Source organism: Chiloscyllium punctatum, chromosome 15 (genome assembly GCF_047496795.1).
Source record: "Chiloscyllium punctatum isolate Juve2018m chromosome 15, sChiPun1.3, whole genome shotgun sequence".
Taxonomy (NCBI): Eukaryota; Metazoa; Chordata; class Chondrichthyes; order Orectolobiformes; family Hemiscylliidae; genus Chiloscyllium; species Chiloscyllium punctatum.
Window position 1 is genome coordinate 58361246 of NC_092753.1, and position 10406 is coordinate 58371651.

The window sequence follows — 10406 nt, forward strand, 5'->3', positions numbered from 1 at the left end:
TTAGTTATTCTCTGTTATACTTTAAGAAATAAAGTTGCAAATTTTTATTTTAAAAAATTTCTTGGCCTCTCGAAGTTTTACAGATTACTGCATGGGATAAATCTTTTCTGTGTTGTTGGTGTAAATTAAGCAGGAGGGCTTACCCTGTGTTGTAACATGTATAGTCCACCCATTGAAGTCAGGATGGTGGTGACCATTGCTCCCTCACTGTCTCAATGCCATACTCCATGCTCTCCCATGGTCTGTTGTTTCCTAGCCTTATATATTGGCTTGCCCACAGCCCACCCCCTTCACAATTATTGTCCCCTCTGCATCCCATAAGCTGCTTTTAATCAACACAGCAATGGCCTCTGTCAATCACCCTTAACTTTCAGTGGACAGATCTCAAGACTGATCTTGGCCCAAACCCTTGACTGACTGATAATGACAATCCTGACTGATGGTGGACCAGAACTATGAATGATCACTGCGCAGCTTCTGATTTATTTATTACTGAACCTTGACTCATTGGACTTGACCTGCAGGATGGTCTATTGGGCATCCCCTGGATTGTAGTGAGATGGAATTCCTGACCCTGATTATCTCAAGCAACTGAACAGACCCTTTCAAGCCTCTGAATATGTGATCTCCTTCACTGATTGTGGCTTCACCCTCTGACTGACCAAAGCTCCCTTTGACTAAACTAGGGAGGCTCTCCTTAGAATTTGAATCATAGTCATTTGGTTGAAACACATTCAGTGTGTTTGCTTTTCAAAGTTGATGACACATGCTGCAACTGATCTACCTTTATGTCTGTGCTAAAAGGCAAGGAAAGACAGACAAGCCGTAAGTTCTGAATAAAGCACTAATGTGCAAGAAATGCAAGACAATGTGAAGATGCAGTGAGCATCCAAGCAAGTGCAAAGTGAGGAAGCACTACAAAAGCAAGCAAAGAGCCTTAGATGCACCCTATTCAAATAAATGAGATGAGTTCCTGTCCCTGTATGCAAAGTGGCCTTGTAATGAAACATGTCCAAAGTGCAGTATTGAAGGAGCTGAACAATATTATAGGTATTCATTTCCCAGCCCTATATTTTGACTATTGAACCTGTGCTGACATGTTACTACACGCGTCTGGGGGGGGGGGGGGGGGGGGTAGTTGAATCTGGGCTGCCTCACTCAGAGTTATAAAACTACTACTGTACCACAGGAGTCTGATTTTCACACAGATTGCTAAACAACCTCTGCTCCTTATCTGTTTAAAGTATTGTAAATGCAGGTAGCCCCTGTCCATGGAGCATACACTGGGGTGTAGGGAATTATGGCCAGGGTAGGTGCTGGTGAGTTGCCAGGTAACCACTCTGACCTTCAGATCAGGAACTGAGGTCATCCATTTCTCTCTGCCATGTGGGAAAACAGCAAATTGCATACAGATAAAGCAAGCTTAGGTAATAATGAGATATTAATGCATGAAACAGACCTCTCACCACTCTCTGACGAAATTCTAAGCTAGCCACTGCAACCTTGAGTGGAAAATCTGACTTTTTTCTCATTATTGAGAATGTCATGTTTGCATTCATGCTGTATTTCCCAGCTGTCTTTGCAATTGCCTGCATTGTTCAGGGACTGGGAAAATTCTGCTTAATATTTCTTTTCAAATGTAATAGCTCAAATTTCCTGAAAATGAGCTACTCTGCTGTGACACCTTTTCAAAAATGTTTGGCCTGATTTCAAGCCTGTCTGCACTTAGGAACATGGAAGGTCAAGAGGTTAAATGATGGTAGGTACTTACATGCTGCATTTCCAAAAAGTTTGGGTTTGCTGTCATTTTAATTGTTTGGACACTGACAGCATTAGTGCCACGTAGCGGAGGGAGTTACCCAGTCTCATTAACATTAAAAAGTTGGATCACTTACAGCTTTGTTCAAAAAAAGCCTCATTTTTTGTATGTTCTCATCATGTCTCTTTGTTTCCTTTCCTACCTTAGGTACAAAAGAAAGTCATCATTATGTGCAGGTTATTATTGTTATTCTGGTGGTAGTGGTTGGACTGATTATTCTTGTGGGCGTGGCATATTGTTTTTTTCAGAAAAGTCTTTAACAACATCTGGAAGACAAGGGGAGGTAAGTTTATAATTGAATTTACAATAGAGTCTCACGTACAATGACTTCACTGGTGTTACTGTTGTCTCTGGTGTCCCCCAAGGATCAATCATTGGTGGGTGGTATCGTCCAAAAAAACAGAATTAATTTTCACTGCCACCAGCTTTACCTTAGCATTAACTCTTTGCATTTTGCTTTTATTGCTGAATTATCAGACTATTTATTTGGATCAGCAGAAATAACTATTAAGTAAATATTAGGAAGCAAGAAACCTAAGAGGGGTGCCGACTCCAAACGCCATTTCCTAGCCACCAACCACATCCCTTCTACCTAGCTGCGGGTCTGAGACTAAATCAGTCTGTTCATAAAATTGATGTTACATTTGACCCTGAGATGTGCCTCTTACAACATATTGATGACATTAGTAAGATTACCTACTTCCATCTCTGTCCAATCTGTTGCAGACAGAACATATATGGCCCATGTTTAATTCTAGAGAACGGTATTCATTGAATTACATTCTGTAACAATTCTTTTTATTTTATTTTTTTTTTTTCCAGCTGGGAATCAGTGAAGAAGTGGGCATTAAAATGCAATTATGCAGTGCAACAAAGTGGACTGAGGGAAAAAAATCGATTTGAATAAGCAACTGACCTGCAAGATTTTCAAGTGTTTGACTGGTGGCTTTGCAGAATTAAATACAATCAACAATCCATAAATGTTTTTTCACAATTGAACAGAACCATCTGGTACATCAATTTGAGTCATGGAACTTTTGTCTGTTTTGTAAACTAGTGTTACCCTGTTTTATTTTTTTAAATTCCTGTTTCTCGAGATGTTCCACTCAAAGATTTGAGAAACAAATGTAAAGCTGTGCACTCAGCATGAAATTATTATTGCAGGGTTTGCTTTGCGAATGCCTAGCCACTGGATATTTTCTGAGAGGATATGAAGGTGGCTGTGCCTGGATAGCCTGATTTTCCTTTGTACCCATTTGTGTGTACATTTAACTCTCCCCAAGCCCATTACTTTGATCGCGTTTCTTTCCCACTTCTCTTGTCATTTTTCTCCTTGCTCATCCATTTCTAAGAAATAATCATGTTGTTTCTTAACTCTCCCCTCTTGGATACTTTTCCCCTCTGTACTCATTCCAATCCATTTCTACTTCTCTGTCTCTCCTGCTGTCACTCCGGGCTTGGATTTTACTTGGATAATTTAAGGCATCTGTGCATCTCTTAGCATTCTGAGAAACTCGCTTTGTGGCATCCATCACTGCATCCTTGTAAGCAACAATCTTAAATTGTCCTCCCTTCCCAATTAGCTAAGGTCAATGGATATCCTGTTACACTTCCCCAAATCACCGAAAATCTCTCTGTATTCTGTAAACAGAAAAACAATCTATATATTTCTCTGCGTTTCTGGTTTGAATATGTATTCACTCAAACAAGGATAAACCATCTACAAAAATACTGTGGATAATTGTATTAGCATTTTGGCTTTTACTAAAGTTTGGCTTAAATGGATTCTTACTGAAGCTTCACGGCTGCTGAAACATTCTATATCTGGCACAGCCAAACTACCAGAGTATGATATGTGGGCAAAGCACATCTCGATCTCTTACCCCTTTCACTTTGTATACATTCTTCTTCGAGCATTTCTTCTTGTTCCATCTTCTCACGATGATTTTTCTTCATGGTACATCAAAACCACCCTGAGATGTCATCCCTTCTTTTTCCTTGGTATTTGCACCAGGTGACTTCCCATCCTCAATAATTTTGATCTTTATCTTAATTCACCTTTGCCTTATTCCATCCTCCTATTCTGCAAGAGGTGTGAGCACGGGTGAAGAGTTTCTTCTTCATGAAATCTGGTATTGACTGTTAAGTTCCCTCTGCTGCATCCTCTCCTGTCCTTTTTTATAAAATGAAATTCCTGGGTTCCCCTCTTGTCTTGCAATGATTATGCATGTTTGTCTGGTGCCTCTCCTAATACCTGAGTCCATCTGATCTTTAAAATTCACTGACAGCTTTTGATATCATTCTCACACGCATCTGCTGATCCCTAGTGTTGGCTGATGTTGTAAACTATCTACCTCTTCAAACAGGCCTATTTCTCAAAATTACCATCATCAACTTATTCATTCAACCTTTTCATCATTACAAACTACCATTTCATTTCCTTTTTTTATTCAAAGTCCCTAAAAGCATTGTCACCTCTGAAGTCTATGTCCACTTTATCAGAATCTTTGGGTTCACACCACAGTTCCGTGCCTCTTCTGGAGATGGCGCCCTGGAAGTGAACCAATCTCCTGGAGGAATGTGCTGCCCAAAGTAACTGAAGTTGTCTAAATGTGACCACCCCGCTGATTGACCAAACATCCATTTTCTAAATTTAGAGCAACAGGTCCATTCAGCAGGTTCACACATCATTAAACAAAGATCAAGCACTCACATGAATTAAGGCAGAACACAAGTATTAATTGAAGAGGCAGGAATCCAACTTGCAGTCATGATAGTTATGAAAAATGTGCAATATTGAAATTAAATGGAAAGGCAAAGGTATAGGTAATCTGTTCCTTGTGACAGCTATGGGGTACAATTGCAGTGTCTCTGTATTTACAGCAAAACAAAGTGTGAAAGAGAACAGAAACTGTAGTGTGAGAAAGCTCTGCACAATGCTGCCTGTCAACTTGGAGCTGGAATCTTCTGTTCTTTTTAACAGGAGCCTATCTGCAAGTGCACCAGCATCTCTGAGCTCATGTTCAGCAATGTCCTCCTATACACCACCCCATCAATGTCCATGTAAGTTCTCCATAGCAGATGTTGTTTACAACCTCACCCTCCAGTGAGCAGGTAAACCATTCTTTAGCCTTGGCCTAGGTGCAACCTAATCATGTCTGCATGACTGACCACACACTTTATATGAGTCTCCAATGTAGGTGCAGTGGCAGTGTCTGGAGGTGACTGTGAGAGTCAGCACCGATGCCAAGGCCTCTATGCTAGTATTATTCTGTTATTGTTTCTTTCTCCCCTTGTTTGCTGGTGCTAGGCAACTACATGTTTGAAAGCAAGAATGAGCAGAGAAGGTTGTGGTAACAGAGGTACAGGAATGGGTGTAAAGCAGGTAACTTCATCATCAGACCAAACAGTAAGCTGGAGGTATGAAAACATTAGATTAGATTACTTACAGTGTGGAAACAGGCCCTTCGGCCCAACAAGTCCACACCGCCCCGCCGAAGCGTAACCCACCAATACCCCTTCATCTACATCTACCCCTTACCTAACACTACGGGCAATTTAGCATGGCCAATTCACCTGGCCTGCACATCTTTGGAGTGTGGGAGGAAACCGGAGCACCCGGAGGAAACCCACGCAGACACGGGGAGAACGTGCAAACTCCACACAGTCAGTCGCCTGAGGCGGGAATTGAACCCGGGTCTCTGGCGCTGTGAGGCAGCAGTGCTAACCACTGTGCCACCGTGCCATCATAATCAGAAAAATACCACTATCCTGAATGATCAAATTAATGCTGGTTAATCTCTACCATGATGTAGAGAGTTATTTCCTCCACAGGACTCAGGAGAATCAGAGGTCCATGTCCCCAATCAACTCTGCTCCTTTTCACTCTGTGCTGCCTTGCCCTCCTTAGGATAGGGAAGAACTATCTAGCTAAAACTCTTTTTTAGTGAGTCACCCTCTGTAACTGCAGTGCTGAAGGTTGTGGCAGTGAGAGATTGGTGTAAGGCTACCAGGCTTGGTAACTGGGTGACGAGGAAGTAGAGCATTTGGATGTTATATGCCAGGGAGTATTGCTGGCTGAGTGTTGGGTGTAGTGTATTGATCAGCTTGAGACGCCAGTGGAGACATCATGAGAAGATAGATCTGTTGGCCTTGATCAATCATGTAAGTTCTATGACACCACTGCAGGTCCTTGAGTCAGAGGCTGAGAAATGACCAGACCACTTGGCCACTTCGTCCCATTCCCTTCTGAAGGTTGTGCTGAGGGCCTCTTGCCCCCATTTCAGACCATGAGTGCCCGAGTGCCTCCAGTACCAAAACCATGACTTTGGGGTCCTCTATCTACCCTGATGTTCCATTTTCTGGGCTTTGAAGTGCAGCAATAGTACTCACCACCAAACTGCTAGATTCAGTGGCACTCCCCTCTGAGAGATAGACCATACCATGTGCCGTCAGTGATTGCAGAAGCAGTTAGCAGCATGATGGACAGCATTATATTTTTACCAGATAACTGGGGTGGAAACTTCAAATTTGTGTGCTGCCTTCCTTCACTGGGACCAGCATCGGGAGAAGTCACCGATTATGAACCCCAAACACAAACCAATTTTTACCCCTCCATCTTGCTGCTCTTTGTTCCTGTATTGCATTCAACAACCCTAATTAGAGTTCTAAATAATAACTGTGTTTTTGTTCTCCTCAAACTCAGTGAAACCTTTGATGTGGTTAACATTCTCCAATGTATTTTCTCCATTGTTGCAGCCAACAGAAGTGGAGTGGGTAGCTCACAGCTTCAACTAGACAAGTCTTGTCACCTTTCTTATGGGTTCTTGCATTCCTCCAAGACTGACCTCTTGCATTGCACAAAAGTGTAATGGTGCAGCAGGAGGCTATTCAGTTCATCATGTCTAGGTGCACAGGAACGAAGGGAGTCAATTGAGTCCATTCAACATGATAATGGCTGATCAAACACATCTATATATTCCCATAACCCTGAACTCCCTGAATCAGAAATCTATCAGTCTCTAATTAAATGTACATAAAGACTGAGCCTCCATAGTCTGCTAGTAGAGAATTTGAAAGGTTCTTAAACTCTTGATTAATAATATTTCTCCTCATCTTGGACCTACATAGCATCCATCTTATTTTTAAATTATGCCCCCGGTTCTAAATTCCCCAACCAAGGGTAACATATTAACTGCATGTACCCTATCCATTCTTTAAATATTTTGTAAGGTTGAATGAGATCACCTTGCACTCTACAAAACTCGAGAGAAAAAAGGCCCAGTTACAAACTTCTCTTCATAGGTCAGTGATGCCAACCCAAGGCCAAATTTGTGAAGCTCTGACACACTCCCTCTGTGATAATAATATCTTTTCTGTGTTAAGGAGACTGAAAACTGCACACAACTCTTCATATGCAGACAAGTCAAACTTCTATACAATTGAAACAAGACTGCCTTCTGTACTCAAATCCTCTTGTGTTAAAGGCTAATGTTCTATTGACATTACTAATAGTTTGCTGCATTTTTTAAATTACTTCACAGGATATGGGTTTTGCTGACTGGGCCGGAATTTATTGCGCATTCCTAGTTGCCCTCAAGAAGGAGGTGATGACCATGCATTTTGGCCTTCAGTAACTTAGTAACAAAGAAACCTAGGTCACTTTGTGCCCCTATACTTTTCATTTAACAATATTATCCATGTCTGTTCCTCCTACCAAAGTTAATAACCTCACATTTTTCTAACATTATAATTTATCTGCTCATTCACAAGGACCCTCACCAGCTTTTACAGATGCACCATAGAGAGCATTCTATCCGGTATGGTATGGCAACTCTCTGCCAAGGACCACAAGAAACTATTAACTTTCAGGTTGTGTGCACATCCCAGACCACCACAGAAGCCAACCTCTCATCCATGGACTCTATTTACACTTCTTGTTGCTGTAGAATGGCTACCAACATCATCAAAGACTCTCCCACCCCGGTAATGTTCTCTTCCAACCTCTTCCGTCAGGTAGAAGATACAGGAGCTTGAACACACACATCAATGGGTTCAAGAACAGCTTCTTCCCTGTTGTTATTGGACTGTTGAATGGACCTATCTAACTCCAAATAATGTTGATCTTGCTTTGCACACCTTCTGTGCAGTTGTAATCTTGTATGCCTCACTCTAAGCACCCTATGATTTATATTCTGCTCACAAAACAAAGCTTTTCATTGTACTTAGGTACAAGTGACTACAATAAATTAGATCAAATCAAGTCAAAATCATCTTGAAGCCTTGTTACATTTTGTTTATATTCCATATTTCCACTTAGCTTTGTATCATCCACAAATTTGGAAATGCTACATTTGGACCCAGACTGCAAATCATTAATATCAGCCAAAGCCCAAGTTCTGATTCTTGCGGTACCCCACTAGTCACAGCCTGAAAATGCAATGATTTTTACTACACTCTGTTTTCTTTCGTCATTTGTTTCCACGGCTTCCATTACCCCTCTCCGACTGAGAGGCCACGTCATTAGTTTTCTAGGGTATAATATGGGGAATTTCCTCCCCTAACCTTTGTATCCCTATCTCGATCCTCTCCTTGAAAGCACAGCAGAAAATCGAATTCTTTGAGAAATCTCATGTTGTTTTGTCCTAATACTGTTCTGTGTGGTTTGGTCAAGTGAAACTGTGAAGTGTTCTGGGACATCTTACAACTTTAAACAGGCACTATTCAAAAGCAAAGGCAAAAAACTTCCTTTTTTTAAAAAAACTGTCCCAATATAAGAAAGGTCTGCCAAGCTGATCCTTACGAAGACCCTTCAGTTACTTGTCCCCTTATGGGTCACCCTGAGTTTAAAAAAAAATCAAGCAAGTCACTCTTCTCTGTTCTGAATGTCAGAAGATGAAATCTTAACCCAAATTATGGAGGGAAATAATGTACTGAATTCAGCTTTTTGATCAATCTTGAATTTATTTGTTCAAATTATCATTGATCCCAGAGCTGCTGTTAGGAAACCTTAGTTGTGTAAACAAACTTGTTGTTCATTATAATCCAAAGTAACCTACCTATTGGAATTGTGAAACTGTTGTTGGTACTTATCTGCAACCTGTTGCATTTATTTTCTTGACTATTAGATTCTTCATTCTCTTTTACTCTTCATTTTTCAACACACTGGGTATTAAATATTTTGTACTTCCTTTTAAATAAATATAAAAATGCACAATACATTTTGATCATTCATTTACTGAAGGTGTACAACTGTGCTGCAGGCAAACACTGGAGACTCTTGCACTTCATGCAAGTTAAGTGTCCAGAAATGTGCGACAGTTGGCAAGTTATTCATCTGTGAGGACATTACAGTAGAGATTGGTCCAGCACTCCCCCAATAAACACAATACAACATATAACAAAAGTTCAGGAAAAGAGAACCACAAAATTGCAAGAAGGCATGCAAAAATAAATGCAAAGGTGCAGAGAAGTGTATGGTAACACATTGTGAGGATGGGAGAACATAATCAAATGATAGATTCTGAAAGTGCTTTTGAGTACCAGACCTCATTTGAATTTGGCAGGTGAGCTGCAAGCTCAAAACATGCTTTTAGATGTAGCTCATTGTTCTTCAATGGAGGATTATCAACTTGATGACAGGCCTGATGGGGACTAAGAGAGATGGTGGAGACTGGCACTGAGAACCACGATACCAAGTTATTCCTGCACCTTTGGATGCAGAAAAAGTATTGAATATATTTTCTGAGCCCTGGAAAGAAGGGGCTGACTTATCAAGAAAGGCTAAACAGATTAGACCTTTATTCATTAGCGTTCAGAAGAATGAGGCATGATCTTATTGAAAAATATATGATTCTGAAGGGACTTGACAGGGTGGACGTTGAGAAGCTTTTTGCAGTAATGGGAAAAATTTGAACTAAGGGGCATAGTTTCAAAATAAGAGGATACTCATTTAAAATAAGATGCAAAGGAATTTCTTCTCCTAGGGGGTAGTCAATGTCTGGAATTCCCTGCACTGGAGATTTGAGAAGGCTAGGTCAGTTAAAGAGGATGTAGAAAGATTCCTGAAAAGTTAGGAAGTTAAGGGCTATGAAAGAGGAGTTGAGGCATGGGAGAAGATCAGCCATCGTCTTATTGAATGCAGGGACAAGCTTTAAAGGGCCAAATGACCTAGTCCAGCTCCAGCTACTTATGACATCCATCTTTTGCATCTGCACAAAATACATGTAAAGTTAATTCCTTGCCACTCACTCACTTTGTGCTTACTTGAAGGTTGCCAACCTCTGTGTCTTGTATTGCTTTTTTGGCAAAGCAGGAGAGGCAGGTATCTGGTATGGTTTGGAGCACTAACTAGCCAAGGGAGGGTTAGGATGTTGCTGTATGGCACCTTGTGTGACAACATTTCAGTTGCAGCAGTTTTGCAACAAACACACTGCATATGCTTCAAGAAAATGGTCAAGTGTGAAAATCCAAGTGAACCAGTCCTTAGTGGATTCAAGGAAGAGTATGTTCAGTTACATAGACAGTCGGTCAAGGGGCTTGTCTGATTACAGTCCATAGAGTTGGCTGTGATACAATCCTACCAGTG

General features: G+C 41.0%; 1 protein-coding gene across 1 annotated transcript in view; it reads left to right on the forward strand.

Moving 5' to 3' along the window:
- LOC140486286 (uncharacterized) overlaps positions 1–3548 on the forward strand; it is a 41308-nt gene extending 37760 nt beyond the window's left edge. The window contains exons 4-5 of the mRNA XM_072585213.1: positions 1967–2102; positions 2642–3548. Coding sequence (XP_072441314.1) covers positions 1967–2079 — 113 coding nt within the window. The 3' untranslated portion in view covers positions 2080–2102; positions 2642–3548. The remainder of the gene's footprint in view (positions 1–1966; positions 2103–2641) is intronic.
- The last annotated feature ends 6858 nt before the right edge of the window (positions 3549–10406 follow it).